The following is a 20,030-nucleotide window of genomic DNA, read 5'->3' as shown; positions in this document are numbered from 1 at the left end:
TGCCCATGGAAACGGCATGTGATAACTATTATACCCATAACATGGAGACGTGAACTGAGAGGTTCAAGAAGCTTAGAGAACCTGCCTGAAGTCTCATGGCCAGCAAACCGCAATGCCGAGACTCGAATGCAGGTCTAGCTTCAAAGTCAGTGATCTTTCTATGATGCTACGCTTTCTTCCTAAACTGTTCATTGTTTTTAGTCTTCCTTTCTATAAATTTGGGGCTTCAAATTTAGGGATATTCATGCTACTGAACTTCTAAGTTTCTCTTTAATGACTGAAAGCAGTGAGAGCCACCAGACCACGAATGCTCCGGAGCCTTTCCCAGGCTCTGACTCTTCCCACTTTAAAAGTCACTGGTAACAGAGGGCCTAGATGCTAATTTTGCAGAAGTTTCAAGTCAGTGACCTTATCACCGAAACCTTATTTGCCTAAACTTTGTCTTGTTTTATGAGTTCAAATGGAAAGTCAAGCCACAATTCCCAGCAGGGTTAGAAGGAGGTGATAACAAACTGAGCCCAAGGCTTCAGAACTTGGGAATGGCTCTCCGTGACCTTTCCTCAAGCCTGACCCTCTGTTTACTGTTGGGTCCTCTTCTGTAAAGAACCTTTTTTTCCTTCTATGCCACTAACCCAAATGTGGTCTAAACAGAATCTTTTCTAATTCATTCTAGGGAACCTTGGCAGAGACCGTTGTCCCAAAATTGTTATTTACTCCTCTTTTCTTTCAATTATGGAACCCCGCATTTAAAAAAATTATTTACTTTTAATTGAGATATAATTCACATCTTATAAAATTCACTGTTTTAAAGTATACAAATTAATGGGTTTTTTTTTAGTAGATTCAAAAGGTTGTACAATCATCGTAACTACCTAATTCTAGATCATTTCATGACCCCCCAAATAAAGCCCAAACCCATTAGCAGTCGTTCCCCATTCTCTCCTCCCTTCAGGCTCTCTGGCAACCATCAATCTATTTTCTATTTCTATGAATTTTCCTATTCTGGGCATTTCTAATTGTTTGAGCTTATAATATACAGCTTTTGTGTCTGGCTTCTTGTTTTCAATATGCTAAATAAAAGAAGTACTTATACATTCTAGCATGTATAAGTATTTCATTCCTATCTATTGGCAAATAATATTCCATCTCATGGGTATACCATAATATCATATTTTGTTATCCATCTGTAGTTGATGGACATTTGGGTTATTTTCCGCTTTTTGGCTTTATAAATAATGCCACTGTGAAAATTCACGTTCATGTTTTTGTGTGGACTATTTGCCACAGTGGCTATGCCATTTCACGTTCCCACCAGCAGTGCATGAGGGGACCCTGGGTTTTCAGCACAGCGTACTAAGCCCAGGAAAAGGTCAGCCTTCCAGCTTCCTCATACCTATGCGTGGCCATACAACTACGTTCTGGCTGAGGGGATAGGATATCAGCAGAGGTGGTATGTACAGTTTCTGGTGGAAACATGACCTCCACTGCTTTCTCCAATCTGCTAGTTGGAGGGTTGACTTGATGACTGGAGGGCCAGCAGCACTCTTGGGCCATGGAGTGTCTTTGGGAAGGGAAATCAGAAGACTGGATAAACACCAATTGACACTGTGGAGCGCCATGTGAGCTCTGGACTAACTGCCTCGGAACTTCTTAAATATGAAAGAGAAATAAATGTCTATCATGTTTAAGATGCTATTTTTCCTTATTAATTATAGCCAAATCTAACCCTAACTGATACCATTACCGAAATTTGTCATTCGCTGTGCAAATTTCTCCTGAAAGCCAGTTAAAAGCCAGGTCTTGATCTTGGGATAGACGTAAAGATGCATGAAATAAGGACTTGTAATTTAGAAGTTTCCAGCTAAGTCATGAGAAATAGGCATGTAAAGAATTAAGACAGTGGCGTAATTGCTAATAAAAGCATGACTCAAGCCTCATAGGCAGGTGGAGGAAAGACAGATAAATCAGCCTAAAGTGACATAGAATAAGTCTTAAGTTAGCCTACAGGCCCCTGCTACTGTTTCCAAATTCCCTGAATTTGGGGGATTTGGAAATAAGACATCAGAGTTTTGGGGAAATCTCAGAAATTTCTACTATCATAAGCTATTCTTAAAATACTTTCAATATTATATACTCTTTACTTATTATTTTTGTTATCTAAAATTATTTAATAAAAAAATTTAAGTTTAGTGGTATTTATGAAGATGCTGGGAACTGCCACTGAGTGTTTTCGGGTGACATGTGAATGAAGTTATTACACTAATCTCTTCTAGCAAAGCTAATAGTACCCCACTGGATCTGGTGTCAAAATTGCCAACTTAAGAATGCATTTTTCTTCCAAAATTTGTGTCATGGAGCAATGTTCAAAAGACTTATATAAACTATGCTATACATATAAGCTTACTAGTATTTATTTTACCTTAAGGAATGACATATCATTAGCAGCAGACAGTCACAAACACACAGACATGGCAACAGCTACAAGCAAGATTGACTAATGTAGCCACTTTTCTCATTCTGTTCTGATTCCCAGAAATTCAGCCCTAGCCTTCCACCATGTGCTCCCCTGCAGCCTGCGCGCCCCCTATCAGAATGCTCATCTCTTTAATGACTTGCCGTCATTAGCCCAGAAGCTTCTTTGAAGGCAGGAAATTCATGTCTCTTACATTATTAAACTTCCAGTGCCTTGCTTGGGGTTTGGAACAAAGTACATGCTTAATTAATATGCACTGAATTGAATATCATTGACCACAGAGTGATATTTAAGTTGAGCTTTAGACGATGAATTTTTTAAGTGGCTCATGGAGGGAAGGGCATTTGGGGCCGAGGGGAACAATCTGCACAGACACAGGCATGCCAGACGGTATATTTTCAAGGTCTGTGATGACCTTCATATGGTGGGTGTGCAAAGGGTCATGGCAGGAGATGATGTCAGCATGGTAATCAGGAGCTACATCATGCAGGGGCTTGTGCCCCTGCTAAAGAATACAGATGTGACACTGTAGGCAATAGGGAGACCTGCAGAAGGAGACCTCCGAAGAGGCTGTGTAAGAACATCTTCTGCAGATGGACTGCCTGCATTTGAATTTCATCTCTGAAATTAGCTAACTGTGGGCAAGTTCTTTAAGCTTCCTAGGCCTCAGTTTCCTCATCTTTAAAATGGGGGTAATAACAGCAAATAACCAAGGAGCTTTTGGATACAATGCCAGAAAATAATGCAAGTAAAATAATTCATATAGCATCTGGCACACAGTAATAACTTTGCAAGTGCTATTTGCTACTATTATTATTGCCTTATTATCATCAAAGGGTTGTAAACAGCAGAGTGACATGATCAAATTTATATCTTGAAAGTCACAGGCCAATTCACACCCTGAGATGAACACAGTACTGAGAACTAATGAGGCTTTTTCTGCTTCTTTCCCTTCTTTATTGTTTTCCATAGTAGTCTCTCTGACCTGAAGGACTCCAGACCTCCTTTGGTGGTCTTCAGTTTCCTCTCTTAGCTTCCATGGACTGACTGTAAGGAGGCAAAATGGACGAAAAAGACAGTCAGTGAAGTAACAGCCTGACATCACAGTAGTCTTAGGTGGAGAAAACAGGAACAGCCATTCATTCAACAACCACTTAAACAGGATTTCCTATAGGTTGAACACTGTGTAGGCACCTGGCAGGTAAGGGAAGAGGGGTCCCAGAGCCAACTAGCCTTAGGCTTCCTACTGAGCAGACTTCCTTCTTCCCTTTGGGGTGCAACGAGCACAATCCTGTCCTTTGGAACTTTGTCATTGTTTGAGCCTCAGTTGCAGCATCTGTAAAATGGGGATATTAACACTTATGCCTCATCTTCTCACACCCTAAGATGACTTATCATACCTTTTCCTCTCTCCTCAAACTTCCAAAACCCGCTTACCACCATTGCTTTGAGCTGATGGCCTTGCTCCTTATTTTACTGAGAAAATAAAAGCAATCAGAAAAAGAACTTCGCCCTCCTCCACTTAAAACTTACCAACCTACTATCACATTTATTAACCCGAATGCACTGCCCCTGCTTCTACCCCCTTCACGTGTGGTTTGGAGCCAATTCCTTTTTGTCTGCTCAAGGACCGTGTTCCTGAAATCGTCACTTCACTCTCCTGTTATCTTCAATTTTTTTCCCCCGACTCTACTGGATCATCCTCATCAGTACATAAATAATCTAAGAAAAACAGTCTCCTCGCCACTCAGTCTCTCCCAGACTTCTATGTTTTCATTAAGCTAGTCGAAGTTAGGTTTCTGTCATTTGCAATTGAAAAAGTCCTGATTAATACAGGACACATAGATAGTTGGCTATGGAAACAGCTCATGTACTTTTCTCCATTGGTCTTCAATGTGTAAAAGGTTACAGCCCCATAGAGTTCATTCTTTCTCTTCCCAAAGGACGTGACAATTCTAAATTGTCCATCTTCATACTTCCTGTCATCAACTTCACGGCTGTACAGGAATTTCACATACGGTTGGGTAGATGTTTGAAATCCGCCCTCGCAGTAGTTTAATAGGGACAGATACTTTCTAATGAAACTTTAAAAAATTTTTCTCATGCTTATAAAAAGTTGGTACTTACACAGTTTTTCACAGATTATCTGTTGAAGAGGAGGTAATTTGCCTTTAGGATTTAAATGAGTCATAATAAAGACGGTAAAATTAGGAGACATAGTGCTTAACATTGAGCAATCATACTTATTAAACGAATGATTGGGGGAATTAATAAATAAAATGAATTGTATTAACAATTTGCAAATACGTTATAGTCCCAGAGTTGGTTTTGTAGCTTAGTTGTTTTGAATTTGGGATGCATTTTCCCACAGAAACAAGATTATAAATAATACTTAAGTGTCAAGAAATCCCACTAAGGCCGTTTAGCCCATAATGTAGCAATAAAAGGTAAAAAAGTAATGGCCTTCTGTAAAGCGATTTCAACAATTATGAATACTGGCATTTGAGGAAAAGTAATTTTAATTAGTAGATAAGTTGGCACATGGATATGTGGTGATTCCCAAGGGGACTTCTAAGGCCTTTCCAGGGTTCTGGAGGTCATTGTCTCATTTTTAAATCTATCGTCAAATTAAAATGGTACAATTTTATACTATTCTTATCATCAGCAGGATCACTATCGTTTGCTTGGTAGGCAATTAATAACTCTTGTGTTTCCTATTGGATGGAAGGGTAGGAATAAAGCTAGACTAAAGGTAGGGTGAAATTTCTCTTAAATAATTGGTAGAGAGTTGAAAGAGATGAGTATGTCACTAACAGAAAACATGTATTTGTTATCATGCATCTCAGTATTCAAAATAAAAGTAATGTAGGGAGGAGGCAAGAGAACTAATATGTTAAATCAAGCTATATTCGGAAACTGCAATATGCTGACCAGCCCTGCAGCCGGACTGTGAGGAAATCTGCAGAACTAAGGAAGATTTCTGCTAGGATTGCCAATTAACTATTTGTTCACACTATGAGGGAAAAACAGAGCCTTTGAGTGGCATCCTATACAAAATAAAATCATTCATTCTCTATGACTAAAATCATGGAGAACCTATGGACTGACTATAGGCTAGGAATCGCCAGCAGGCCTTTCACACTACAGTCTTACTTTTTTTCACTACATACTCTTATCTTTTCTCACTTTATGCCTATATGAAAGGAAAGTGAGTAAACAAAGTCTTTAAACTATAATTCACAGAAACTAAAGAATGATATAAAAACTGAATTCCCAGGGTCCCTCTCAGTTTCATTACTCTGTCCTCTTACTGTCCCCAGCTCTCTCTGACCCTCTGAATCTCTCTTAGGCTCTCTCTTCCTCTGAGAGGAAACCGTGTTCTGTCTGCGGAGTATTACCCCTTCTCTAATAAACTTTCCTTTTGACTCTCAGTTTGGTAGGCGTTTGAATTCTTCCTTGCACTCAACTAAGAAGATTTTTCTCTCAGTGCAGGGTTTGAGACCCCTCTTCCCCCACCAACTCCCCACTAGGGGAATTGCCGTGTCCTGAATCAAACGGAAGGTGACAGGCTATGCTTTTGAGAGACTTACTATTTTCAGAGGGAGTAAGACCAACACAGAGAAAGAAAAAGTGCTACTGGGTAAGACACTTCGACTAACAAAGTGCTGACTGTTCAGAGGAGGGAGTGATCTTTGCCGTCACAAAGTAGGAAGAGTTTGAGTCTGACCTTGTGGAAGAGGATTTCAGTCAAGAGAGTTGGGCGAGTGTACAAGGTGACATTAACTGAATGGTACTTCATAGAAAATACAGAAAGAGGAAAATATATGACATAAGCATGATGTTACCAAAGAATAAGAAAGTATATAGTAGAGTAAAGGAGGCAGGATGATTTCCACATGAAGGCCATACAATGGCTCATGAAAGGTTGGTGCTGGCTAGAGCCCACTAAGAATAATGGAGTTTTCAAGCGATCAGATAGCATGTAACCAGACTTTCAGAGGTGTTTGCCAATCAAATCATGCCTTAATGTTCCTAGGTGTTTGTAGAATACAGAATTTGTATCATTTTTCCTATCCTGCCTATTGATTCTGGTGACGTGTCCTATTAGACAAATCCTACTTATTTCCAGAGAAGGAACTTCTGAAACTCTTAACTTGGTATAAAAAATGTCAAGTTCTATTTGTCAGTCTTCCGTCATTGCTCCCTCTTCCCTCCCTTTCATCTTTCTCTAGCTTTCATTGTTTGACCGTGACCAAATCACTTCACTCTCTGGGCCCCATTTTTAAATTTCTAAATGACAATACGAAACTAGAATATCCAAACTTTCCAATTTTAAAACCTCAATTATGAAATTTTCCAAGATGACAAAACAACCCATAAGGAGACCGAATGACACTGCTCAAATCACATTGCTGTGGTTTCGAACGTGGTTACGTCTGAGCATTACCAATGACTTAGTTATCCAGTTTTTCCTAAAATTAGGCGACCCTCGTCCTCAGAGCTGATTCGGGAGTACCGAGATTTATCTAGAAAAAGTAGTGAGGAAGTTAAGTGTAGGGTTTTCCTTTAGTTAAAAAAGTGGCGAGTCACAGCAGCTAAATCTGTTCCCTCCTTTCACCTTGAGCTCAAAAGTTTTCTGGGTAGCCACAAGTAGATAAAATCTTATCGTTCCACCCTCGAGATCCCCTTCTCCAGCTTCACACGGACCGACTGGCGTAAGGACCAGACCCCTAAGCCGCAGACGTCAGAAGTTAACTCCGCGCGCGGTCCCAGAGCAGCGCGGCTGGCGCGGGGGGTCTGCGGCGGAAGTGGGCCGCCACACTTCCGGCGGCCGGCCGGGCGCTGGCCACACTTCCTGTTGATCCGGCTCGCAGGAGGGCCGGGTCGGGAGGAGGGCCGGGTCGGGAGGAGGGCCGGCGGGCGGGCGGCGGCGGCCACTGGTCAGGCGTGGGCGCGCGCGGGGCTGTCACGGGCATAGAGCGTCCGCCTCGTCGCCTGAGCACGGACCAGCCTCGGCGGCCTCGCCTCCCTCCCTCCGTCCTTCCATCCGGACCTCGATCCCGCCGTGCTGCACCATGCCCGCGGTGGACAAGCTGCTGCTGGAGGAGGCGTTGCAGGACAGCCCCCAGGTACCTCCCTCCGCTCCAGTCCCCCTTGCGCGAGAGCTGAGGCCGAGGAGGCCTCTCCAACCCCTGGGGTGGAGGCGAGGAAGCTTCCTGGGGGGGCCAGAAAGGAGTGGGCTTGACCCCGCGTCCTGAGCCTGGGATGCCCCGGGATGTGGCATCCCTCAGGCAGAGCTGGAGAACCCAGGGGAGTCCCTGCAGTCGGAGCCTTTGTGTCATGACCCCTTTCCAAACTCAGCTGAAACTGAGGCTGCCTGCCAGAACTTCGGCACCACCACTTACTAGCTGAGTGTCTCTGGCAAAGAACTTGACCTTTTTGTGCCTCAGTTTTGTCATCTGTAAAATAGGGGTGATAATTTATCTGGCTCGTAGAGTTGTTAGAAATAAGGAAATGCCTATAAAGTTGTTAGCAGGCAATGCCTGATACAGAGTAAAGAGTTATGTTTATTATTACTGTTATTACTACTGCTATTACCAACGTGATGGGACCTAGTGGATTTAGGGCTAGAATGGAAGGTACAGCCTGGATCTCTTTCTCAGCGGCGCCGGGCCTCCCTTTGGCACTGTTTTCCCATTTGTGAAGAGAAAATTGACAATACCAGCCCCATTTATTGCACAGGAGAATTTCATTAGTGCGCTTGAGAGTCAAGTCCTTTGAGCTCTGCAGGTGAGAGCTGGTGTGTAAATATAGCAAACGAGTGCAGAATGACATTAGTTCATAATTCAGTGCACCTTTCCCCAGGGAACTTTTGTTCTCCATTACCATTTCCCCAGCTTCATATCTGTTCTTCTGGTTCTGCATCCCTGGGTTATTTAAATAAGTCTCTTTATTCCCTAGTGTCTCAACTCTTGAAAAATTAGGACGAGATTAATCTTTCCCTTTCACAGTTTCCCTTCTCTTTTTGGTTCTTTTCCTTTTTCTTAGTGAATTGTAGTCCTGGGATGGTCTTTGATGGGCTTACTTACACGCATTCTGCCTCTGTCCTCCACTGTCCAGAATAAATAGTGGTAAGGGCTGTGCGCTAAGTTGTCTTGTGCTCATCTCTTTGTACGAAACTATAATTTTTAATTCATATCTGCTGGTCTGATTGACTTTTCAAAGCCCTGTTTGAAGTCTCTAGACTTTTGGCATTTTAATGGGACCAAAGCCCTTAGAAGTCATTTTATCCATACTCACATATAGTGTGTGTAGGACTGAAGATAATAATGTGGAATTTCTAACGATAACATTTTGAATGAAGATTTCCATTTGCTTTGTAGTGGGGGAAACTGAGGTGCAAAGATGTATTGCTTTCCTCACTGAACATGTGATGGCTAAGCCAGGTTAGAGAGGTTGCACTAACTTATTCTCCACGTTGCCTTCACTAATAAGTCACCTTTTAAATTTTGGGATCTCACATAAATGAATATGTACTATTTATTTCTGCTGGTTTACAGGATTTGCTCAGCTGCGAGGAAATAGAAAGAGGCCTGGCAAACAAGTCAGGAGACCTGGGTCGTAATTCTGGCTCTAACACTGAGTTATCATGTGATTTGGGCAAGTCACTTATCCCCATCCTACGATTGGCTCAGTTTTCTCATCTGCAGTAGAGGGATATGGAGCAGATGATCTTTAAGGGGCTTTAGAAGCTTAAGATTTTTATCATATCTGCATGGTTTATAACTCTGAGCTTATATATGGAAGAAGAGGTTTAGAGGCATTGTCATTCCTATCAAATATTCCTCCTAATGTAGGGAATTTGTCTTTGTTTTTGAGACTTGGATGTGTCACCCCACTAGGGTTCTCGGTAAGGTTGTTAAATAGAAGCTAACTTGCAAGAAAGTCTTTGATTATCATCAGAGCATATTTAAAACTCTTGTGTGGGTATGTGCGTAATGCAGCTTTACTCCCAAGGAGATTCATAGACTTGGAGCTGGAAGGAACCTAATCCAGTTCCTTCTTTTTATGTGTAAAGACAGTAGCAGATACCTTCATCACACATGCATGTCACGTGTCAGGCACTGTTCTAAATACTTTGTCTATATTAACTCACTTAATCCTCCCAACAATCTTTTGAAGTAGGTGCTCCGTTAAAATTACCAAGGAGCAGAGAAGATTATACACAGTCAGGGTTGGAACCCAGGCAGTTTGTATTGTACAAGTTTGTTCAGCTACCTACCACCTGGCTTTTCTTTCATCAGTGACCTAAAATGTTTCACTAAAAGGAAAAGGTCCTAAGAAACCACCTATTGTTTCCTCTAGTTTTATGTCCAGTAGTTAGGAGAGTTGCTCCAGTAACCTGGCTGCACAGGATTCATTAACTGAACATAAATGCTTTTGTATTTGAATTCAGTGACCCAGGAAGCGCTGAATAGCAGTTGCCTGACCTTAGATACTTCGATTCATTTCCTCCTTTACAGTACTGCATGTTGCATTGTATGACTTGTCTGTGTGCATACCCATGTTATTTCTGGTTACCTCTCATATATGAGGCAGACGTTTTAGGGATTAAGATACTTGTCTCTGTTGCTGTTTGCGAGCCTCCGCTCCTGGCAGAGGCTGCTGAATGCTGGGAAGTAGTGATGGATGAGATAATAGTGACAGATGAGATAAGAGTGCCTGCCCACCACTGGCTCACAGTCTGTTCCAGGAGCCAGATAAGGAAAACAGCAGTTCCAGTACAGTGTGAGTACTGCTGTGATAGGAACACAAGTGCAGCTTTGAGCTGCTTCAGCTCATTCTTCAAGGGCTTATTCTCTTTGGTTTAAGTTGTCTGCTTTCGAGATAAGGTAAAGACAAAAGCACTATTGCTATGCTGTTTTAATGTTTATTTATTTCATTTGCAGTTGGCGTAATTGAAACACACAATGATTAAAGTCTTAGTTCTGACATTATGCAGTGAGTGGGCCAGCTGGGAACAGCCCTCTCTGACCAAACCAGGCCTTTCTTTACTCAAGCAAAAGATGCCTCAAAACACGACCTGGTGGCTGTGTCCTCATTGTCCTGCTGTTCTCTTTGTTTTACAATACATTTTCCTTTCAGTAGATTTGGTTCTCCTGAGACATTTCTATCCCTCCACCAAATTATGGGTGTAAGAACTGTAATTGTTTTTACCTTAAAAAAGTATAATATATAATATATATTTATATGTAATTTAAAAATATATTTTATAATCAGAGCTATTAAATTGTGCCGTTATAATTAGAGGCTTTTCTTGAGCAAAAAATGTCCAGGACTGTTTCATTAGGAAACAACCAGTTTCTTTTAGAGGAACAGTGTGGAGATGAGGCTGTATCCACGGGGTGTTTGGTTGTGTTTTTCTGGCCAGGCATACTATTGAGAGTGTAGGTTAGTGGATAAAGGAGGAACTTCAAATCCCGATTCTGCCACAGTTACATTAAGCAAGTTACTCAACCTCTCTGAACTTGTGTTTCCACATCTGTAAAATTTGGATAAAAAAGTTACTTAATGGAATTCTTACGAAGAATAAATAGCATACGTAAAGTGTCTTCATGCCTGCATGTCCTAGACCTCTATAAATGGTTGCTGTTATTATCTTCATAAGTGATATGCATCAATGTCTTTGTGACTTATTAGTAGCGCTTTTGAGCAACTGGTGTACCTTTGCCTATTCCTTGGTCTTGTTCCTTCTTTGTTTCAGAACATTCCTGTTGTTCAAATATAAATTTTAGCGGATGTCTGAGATAGCTGAGGATATTTTTTTCACGGGTGATCGTGGCCTAGTTGAATTAAAAAGAGAAGATTGGAGTTTTCTTGTCAGTTCTAATGGATGTCATAGTAAACATATCCAAAGTATAAAGAAAGAAAAAAGACAACCCTTGTGATGTAGCTCTTCGGCAGTTACCATAGACGAGAGCATGATAGTAGGATGACCAAAGAGAAGCCAGCTCCAAGCAGCCTTTATCCTGCCTCCAGGCAGGACTGTGGGCTGTGGACCGAAGCGCATGCCCACTGATAGAACCCACCTTGCCGGGTGAAGGGTGCAGCCTCTCGCAGTGGAGGAAGCTTAGCCATTTGATACAAGCCAGATCCGGGTTTACATCCCAGCACCGTGCTTCCCAACCGCGGGAAGCCGAATTTCCTAACCCTGATGAACTTCAGGTTACTGTACCCATGGTACCTGCCTCATAAAGTTTTCGGAAGGATTAAATGCAGTAACAAATATTTAGTGTTCAGCACAGTGTCTGACACGTAGGTACAAAGTAAATGGAAGTTTTCGTTTTCTTACTCTTCTCTTTGTGGAAGACATTTACGCAAGTCCTCTCTTTTTATCTTACCTCTCTTTCCCATTTTATTTTGTTCCTAAGAGTATTACAAACAGTAAATATGATGCAACAAAATGGATTATCAGTTATCAGTAGTAGTAAAAACCTTAAATATCCTCAATCCAGTTGTATCACTCATTCCTTCCCATTTTCCTAGACTTGTTAGTCATAGCAGATAAGGTATCAGAATCGTAAACATTGGCAGGGCCTACAGCATTGGCACCATGAGAACAAAAAGTTCTCCTATTAAATGACATTTATGGATAGCTGTGTAGATAACAGTGTCGCTGTAGTGTTCTAGTGAAATCATACACGTGAAGCCCTTAGTGTTCAGAATATAATAAGCAATGAAAGTTCATTTTCTTCTTCATAATCATTATCATTTGCTATCACTCTGTGTCAGGCACCGGTAGGCACTTTGTGTACATTCATTATGTCATTAACTCTGCAAATTTGGATCCAGGACTGACGATGGACCCGAGGGGATCCCAGATCCTATGAGAGGAACCAGCTCTAAGATCTAGACTCTAAGCTCCTACAGAATGAGAGTCAGTCCTTATTACCTTTGAGTCTTAGTTCCCACCACAATGTTTCAGTGATATTGGATGAAGGTAGAGTTGTGTGCATGAGTGAATGAGTATAGAGTGATAGACCACTCAGTGTAGATTCTAAGAATGTCTTTTAGCTATCTTTTTCCAAATATTATGGTTTAAAGAGAAGGAATGAAGAATTCAAAATCAGTGTTTTTCACCTGCTGGTTGACATCCATTAATAGATTATGAAATCTAGTGAGTCACAACCATTATTTTTGTTTAAAACAGAATCAAACAGGAAAGGAATAGAAAAAAATCAATATGGATGCACACTTATGATATTGTTTGGTAAAATGTGTCTTGTACTGTGGATTTTAATTTTAAAAAGTTTGAAGAACTCCATTCTAACACACGAATTCCACACTGTATGTACCCTCTAATGTTTTCCTTTCATCAAGAGCTTTTAAACAACCTATCTACATTTTCCTTATTCTTTGTATTCTGGTCCTTCTGTGGAGAAAAACTGGTACTGAAGAGAATACACTGGTCTCGGAACAGGTATTTTTAGCCTTAAGGATTACCTAGGGCAAAGCCAGGATGAGCGTGCACTGCCCTGAAATGCGCCAGGGTTTGTAGAACAGACAATCCAAAAGCCTAGGTTTCTGCTCCAGTTTATTGGAGTTCCCATGAGGCCAGTTATTGCTCTCTTACCTGAGATAGGTTAGGGGAAAAAAAGGACCTGGAATTCATTTGCAGGGGAATAATGAGCCTTGATGGATTGTTCTTTGTAAAGTGCTTTGAAATCACCTCATTAAAGGTGTTTCTGTAACTTTCCATTCTAGGCCTAATGGATTATCTTCTGAAATAGAGATCCCATTATCACTAACATAGTATTTTAAATTCCCACTGTGCTGGGCACATTAACAAAAGTCAAAAGACTTTTGGATTTGCCTCGATACTTCTTCAGAGACTATCCAATGTATAAATATTTCTTCAGTGCTCAGCGTGTCAGATGGGAGACGCCTTTGGTCTAATGACAATGCTCCACTGCTCTTGAGACACTGAGTCATTAGTCTTCCCAGGGAAACTGAGCTAGCATTCTTGTTAAGTTGCTATTTAAGTTTTGTGCCTAGATCTCTCACCAGTGGACCCAGGGCACATGAAATTTCCTGGCCATGAGTTTGAAATTAGTTGAATAAAAATACGACTAAAGATACTCTTTCCTCCATAAGAGGAAAGAATGACACAATCTTGAAAGATGTCCAAGATGGCAGACAACCAGACAGATGGTTAGCTGCTGGGATGATGCAATGCTGGGCGTCCACGCCCCAGGTACACAGACAGGCCCAATGTTGTGTTCAGTTTATGAGCTTGAGGGAAGAGGCTGTCCTAACACTTTTTCTAAAATGAATAGACTTTACTGGTGTTTAGGGGCTAAAGTCAAGACAGATACTAGCCCTCGTATCTTAATCTTTTAAAAATTGGTTTTCCTTTTCTGGCCCCAAATTGTATTGTTTGCCCCTAAAGGATTAGAAAAGAGAGTTCCAAATTAAAGCTGCAGGAATCAATTCTTACAAGTACAATCAATAAAAGAACAAAGCCAGCGAACAGCCACCGTGCATGTTTCCTACTTCCTTTGTAACTTCTCCACTTAGAAATAAAATTGACCCCTTTTCTTCTTTCCTCGCAGACTCGCTCTTTACTGAGTGTGTTTGAAGAAGATGCTGGCACCCTCACGGATTATACCAACCAGCTGCTCCAGGCGATGCAGCGCGTCTACGGAGCCCAGGTATCCTGCCGCCCCCTCACCTGGAGAGGAGCAGAGTCGGGGCCCTCGGCCCTCACCTGAAACTTCTCTCGGGAGGTTGAGAAATTTGAGTCGGAACACCGCCATTTTAGTTTTTGAAATAAAATCAGAATTGTTTTTCCTCTTCTGCTCACCTTCAAAAACTAAGGGCAGCCTGTTTTCATTGCTGAAGAAAGAGGGCAGTTTTTCTGGAACTAGGAGAACTAGTGGAGAGGGACCACATCACTGCATTTAATTTTTTTAAAAATTCAACCACAAAGAGAAACACTTGAGTCTCCTCTTCCTACTTGTGAATGAGTGGGTTCAGTATTCTGAAACATGCCCTTTGTCTTTCTCATAAATGGGAAGTCTTAGATATCAGTGCGAGTGGGTAGAGATGCTTTTTTGAGTGCTTCCTCTGAAAAGCTTTGAGTCACAGCTCTGAAACTATTGGGTGGCTTCTTTGTTTTAAGGAACAAATATCTCTGGCTTGCAAAACCATGGCAAATAAATTGCTGAGTAGCAAAAGTGAATTTTTCAGTTAAAAATAAAATTCATTATATTACACATCAAAATATTATGGCAGCTAGTACTTTTCATTACTCATTTTTTGCTGACTTAAATCTGAAATGTTAATGTTTTTTTCCATTGATCTTAAATACCGCATTCACTATCTAATAATACATGTTAATACTCATTATAGTCATTTATTATTATATAGCTCTTAATATTTGTATATAATCATTTATAATCATAGTTTTATTAGTCATTTATTCATATTGTATATGAGGAAGAAGACTCAGTCCTTGCTATTAGGGAGCTTACAGTTGGTTGAGAGATTAAACACCTAAGAGTGTTAGGAGAGATGCCACTTAACCCAGAGGAGCTGTGCTGGGCGCCCAGGGGGAGGATGGTTGTGATAGTTGAGGTTCATTGAACACTGACAGCTTCCAAGCATGATTTGACGGCTTTCACATGGACCATTTTATTTGAATTCCCCAACACCTCTTTGTGAGGTGGATGTTGCTACGTTCATTTTCCGTAGGTCAGGGACCTAAGGATGCTGATGATGTGTAACATCTCCACGTCCTCCCCTTAATACATGGCAGGGCAAATCAGCCTGAGGTCAAAGCCGAAACTCTCAGCTACTGAGCATGAGATGGTAGTCTGAACTAGAGAAATGGCAGTAGAGATGGAAAGAAATGGATGGATTTCAGAGGTGTGTAGGAGGCAGATCACAATTGAATGTGAAGGATTCAGGTGGGTAAAGGATCAATCAGGAGTGATATGCAGGTCTTCTGACTTGAACATGAGCATGGACAGTTGGGAGACCACAGGAAGAGGAGTGGAAGGTAGGTAGGTAGGCTGTGTGCATGTGTGCGTGTGTGCGTGTGTGCGTGTGTGCGTGTGTGTGTGTTGGAAATGTCAGTCTCTTTTTTTAATTATTTTTATGGTGACATTGGTTAATGAAATGCTGTTAAGTTTTAACTGTAGAGATGTCAGTCTCTTGAAAGGCTGATCTTGAAGTGTCCGTGGGACATCAAAATGAAGAAAGAGAGCTTGTTGAAAGTTCAGATCCAGAAGTCAGGCTGGAGACTTAGAATTGCAAACTATACTATACAAGTGTAACTTATTAATTGAAACTAATTTAACAGCCAAATGAATCCTGCTTATTTGTAAGCTTGCTTGTTTGTTCAGTAAGACATTCAGAACCTGGGGACATACTTTGTCAAATTTGGGCTTATAGCTGAACGTTCTTGCTATTCAGTAATTTGAATATAGTTACTTAAATGATTTGTTTCCTATTTAAGGTCTAAGAGCACCAGACTTAAGAGACTGTGTTTCTTCCACTCCCAAGGGCCTCTGTTCTGGCTTTCCATGTCTGTCACAATCATTTACTTGGAGACGTCCAAACACTCTCTTTATGCACTTTGTCTTTTGAGCCAGAAAACTACATTTTGCCAAAATTAAGTGGGTCTTTCATTCCAAGAGAGCTTTAATTCACACCACATGACCATCACATGGGTTCTCCTCCTGGCCAGAAACCTTGCTCCTGCCTCGGCATTTCCTGCAGCAGAGGCTAGCGGGGACAGCTCTTCAGTGCTGCCAAACCCAGTGACAGCTTCGAGCAGTAGTCAGTGGCATTCAGATCAGCTGGGTCAGGGTCAGCTGGCTTTTCAGGTTTATTTGAAGACTTACGTATTTTGTTTTATTTTGTTTTTAATTAAAAATTTTTCTGACTCCTATTTATATAGTAATACTTCTCAATATTTTCATTCAGTTTTTTTCCCCTAAGTTATGTTTTCTTGGTTTATTTAACATTGTTCCTTAAATATTTTATACCCAGATCTGTTGAATTAGATTAATATAGTTTTGTAATTTTATTTTTGAAAACAGCCACTTAGCAAGATGTGTTTTTTTTTTTATTTTAAAAACCAGGTTTATGCTGCTGATAAATGATAAATGTTCATAAAAGATATTTTAAATCAAACCACATGGTAAATTTCTGTATTCTGATGTAGCGAATGTCTTTCGTACCTAAGTTTTAGAAAGAGGAAGAGCAAGAAAAACTGGAGGAAAGTTCTGTGAGCAGTTTTGCTGATTGTAGCTGGTTTAGGGGAAGTTTTAAATTTTATTTGGCTTGAGTGTTAGAATGAAGCTATAGTCTGTAAGCTGTCTTCAGCATTTTACAGCTGTCTTAGAGTCACATCTGGTCTTTTCACTGTGAGATGTGCCTTTGCACATGGTGGCAATGGAGTATTGCACTGTAGGTCATTTGGATGAAGGAAGTTGTACACATTTCTTATACATTTACAAAGCAGGGACAGGTTACTTAAAATGATCTGCTGTCTTTCAGACTATTGGCTAAGTAAGTTAAAAACCTCTGTAGATTCTGCATAGGTGCGTGTGTGCACATACTCTTTTCCCAGGACTATGGGAGCTCTCAGGCAGTCCTCCTGTCTTCAGGGAGGCGTCTTTCCCCTTCAGTCCCCTGTAGCTTAATCAGTCACGCCCAAAGCTCCCTCCCCTTCCTGTCTTCAGATGCTCCTGGGGCTCCCTGTCACCACTAGGCAGAAGTTAAACTCCTCAGCAAGGCACGCCAAACTCTTCGTGAACTAAGTATTAGCCTACTTGTCTAGCCTCGCCGTTGGCTATTCCAGAATGGGCCAGGCCCTTGACATATCTCAAGGCTTTGTAATGCCATTCCTGCCACCAGAAATCCCCATCAACCCCTGCCCTGGCAAATGGTCTTCCCAGCATGTAAGACTGACCCCCGGTCCGAGGTGTCTCTGGCACCTTTCCTTTTTTCCTTCTCTCCCTTCTTGGCCAGAGTACACCTGTGTGCCCAGATGTCCTGTGTCCTTGTCGATCAGAGCACTGAAGGAGCAGCGAGTGGGGTTTCCTGGTCGCCCTGTGGACTCAGCTCCCAGAGAGCAGTTCTGTTTGTGTCCAGCGCCCAGCACGGTGCCTGGCCCCATCCACTGTTCCATACACAGGTGTCGAATAAAGGACTGAATTCAGGACATCACCTAGATGCCAGCACAGGCCACCTGTGCACTTCATCGTCACTCCCAAATCTGTATCCCCTCCTCAGGTTCTTAGCTGAGGGTGCTGCCATCCGCCGGCCACCCAGACTGGGGTGCACTTTTCTTGGGCCCTCCCTCCCCGCGCATCACATGCTGTCGTTTGTGCGTAGGATTCCCCCGCGGATCTCCACCCGCTTCCCCGCTGTCGGGTTGGGGCTCAACCTATTTTAATCTCTCAGCTTCTTCAGACGGTCTCCTGACCCTTGGGCCAGTCTCCCTTCTCACTGCTTTTTCATGCCACAGCCACCCAGGACTTTTCTTCTGCTCAGGTCTGATCCTGTCATTGTCTCGCCCAAGTCCCTCAGGGCTTCCGCCTTGCCTCCAGAGTAAGACACCGCAGAGCCTCACTCAGCAGGCTCCATCCACTCAGGGCCTACCCCAGACACAGCCTTCTACCCCGTTCCTGCCACGCCGCGTACTGCTTCCTCCATGCCTCCACCTGGAGGTCCCCTGAACCAATGCGACCTATGACCCCGGCTCTGTGGTCAGCGCTGTGGTAAGTCTGTACTTGGCAGAGACCAAAGCAGGTGCCTACATCCTGACTTTGACTCTGGTGGATTCCTCTGCCCCTGCCCCCAGCCCCCCATTAACCATGGATGGTGCCACCCACAGAGGCCTTTGGGGGGTTTCAGGTGACATTTGCAGTGGTAAGCACGCTCTGCCACTGTGAGGTAAACATTCCTTTGCCAGAAGCTCAGTTTTCCTTTCAGGTTTGCTAATGACTGGTCTTTCTGCCTTGGCGACGGCCTTGGGAGGTTCTGTTTAACATGGTAGGAGATCCGTCTGCAAACCCTTCTGCGGTCGTCTTTTCAAAGGATTCCTGTGAGGCATCAAATAGCTTAGATGGCAACCAGAGAACTCTTCCAGAGTGTCGCAGGAATCTTACAGAAAGCTATTGAGAATCTAAATTTTAGGCCACCTTCTTCTGTTGAACGACGCTAGAAAAGTGTGGGATTTATGTTCCTATCCTAGGGCCTGTGGGGACTAACCAGATACGGTCTGGGACTCTGAGCTAAAATAGCATAGTGCGGAGAACTTGGCCTTTCGATTCCCAGTCCCCCAGATCTAAATTGAGTCTTCGCTTTGCCAGTTACTAGTTGGGGGATTTTAGAAAGTTACTATATACTTTCTGATAGTCCTACCTCATAGGTAGGTGCATTGCAAGGATTAAGTATAACAATACGTGAAAAACATTTAATAGCGATGTCAAGTACCTGCTCAGTAAATGTGACTCAGTGAATGTGCGCAGCTATTTTTATTATTGCTATTGCTAATATTTAGTCCATCCCAACTCTAGTTGTGCAAGTCGTGTTATAGAGATAATTGTGTGGGTTTACCTGACAGGGTGTGGATTAATTAGCTGAGGTTGGTAAAGCATTTCATAAAACCTTTGTGTACCGTAGATTAGTTGATTCAGATTACAGTTGGTCTAGTTCAGAGACTTTTCAGCTAATGTGATCTGTACAGGAAAGGTTTATTTCTTCAGGGCAGGTGACGGGCTATTTTGTACCCATGGTTTGTTCCCGGTGAAATCATACTGGTAGGACAGAATCCTGCAGCCCGAAATTACACACGCGTGAAAACACGTAGCATTTTCATAAGGTATTTCTAGGAGAGACTCGGCAGAGTCCAATTATGCATAGTAATCTTGGAGAGCAGCTGTCGTACGCTGTGCCCCCTTCTTCCCTGAGCAGTGCTGGCGTTGTGTGAGGGACGCGTAGGGGCTCTCTCCTTGAGCCTGGGTGCAGTCTGAGGCTGGCAGCGTCCTGACCAGCTTTTTCTTTATGTTTGGAGCAGTTGCCAGTAAGCGCTAAAGAAGAAAAAGTCAAGTAGCCTGTGGCCCTTGCTCGTTTTGAAGGCTGTGAGGGGGGTTGTCTTATCCCTTGAGCAGTCTCTAAAGGAGACACATATGGGGGAGTAAAATTTTAGACTCAGTTAAATACAGAAAAGAATGACTTAGAGTAGAAAATGTTCCTCGAATCTGAAATATTGTAGCTTAATGGCATGCCTCCTGAGGGAGGTAAGGCAGAAGAGGGTCTTCTGACATGGTTACTGTCTAAAGCAGGATTGAGGCTGGCCTCTTATTTTTGTAAATAAAGTTTTATTGGAACAAAGTTGCACTCATTTATATATTTTTTGTGGCTGCTTGCATGCTACAACAGCAGAGTTGAGTTGTTGTGACAGAGACCAACTGTCTCACAAGTAAAAAATAATTACTATCCGTCCCTTTACAGGAAAAATTTGTCAACTCTAGTCTAAAGC

At 42.2% G+C, this 20,030-nt stretch overlaps 1 protein-coding gene across 2 annotated transcripts in view; it reads left to right on the top strand.

Annotated features, from left to right (window-relative positions):
- The first annotated feature begins 7,394 nt into the window (after nt 1-7,394).
- The window catches only part of APPL2 (adaptor protein, phosphotyrosine interacting with PH domain and leucine zipper 2), a 40,414-nt gene continuing 27,778 nt past the window's right edge, over nt 7,395-20,030 (top strand). For both annotated transcript variants that reach the window (XM_036237388.1, XM_016127058.2), the window contains exons 1-2: nt 7,395-7,602; nt 14,086-14,184. In XM_036237388.1, coding sequence (XP_036093281.1) covers nt 7,549-7,602; nt 14,086-14,184 — 153 coding nt within the window. In that variant the 5' untranslated portion in view covers nt 7,395-7,548. The remainder of the gene's footprint in view (nt 7,603-14,085; nt 14,185-20,030) is intronic.

Source organism: Rousettus aegyptiacus, unplaced genomic scaffold (genome assembly GCF_014176215.1).
Source record: "Rousettus aegyptiacus isolate mRouAeg1 unplaced genomic scaffold, mRouAeg1.p scaffold_m13_p_2, whole genome shotgun sequence".
Classification (NCBI taxonomy): domain Eukaryota; kingdom Metazoa; phylum Chordata; class Mammalia; order Chiroptera; family Pteropodidae; genus Rousettus; species Rousettus aegyptiacus.
Note: the sequence above shows the minus strand (reverse complement) of the source record. Positions and strands in the feature narration are given on the sequence as shown.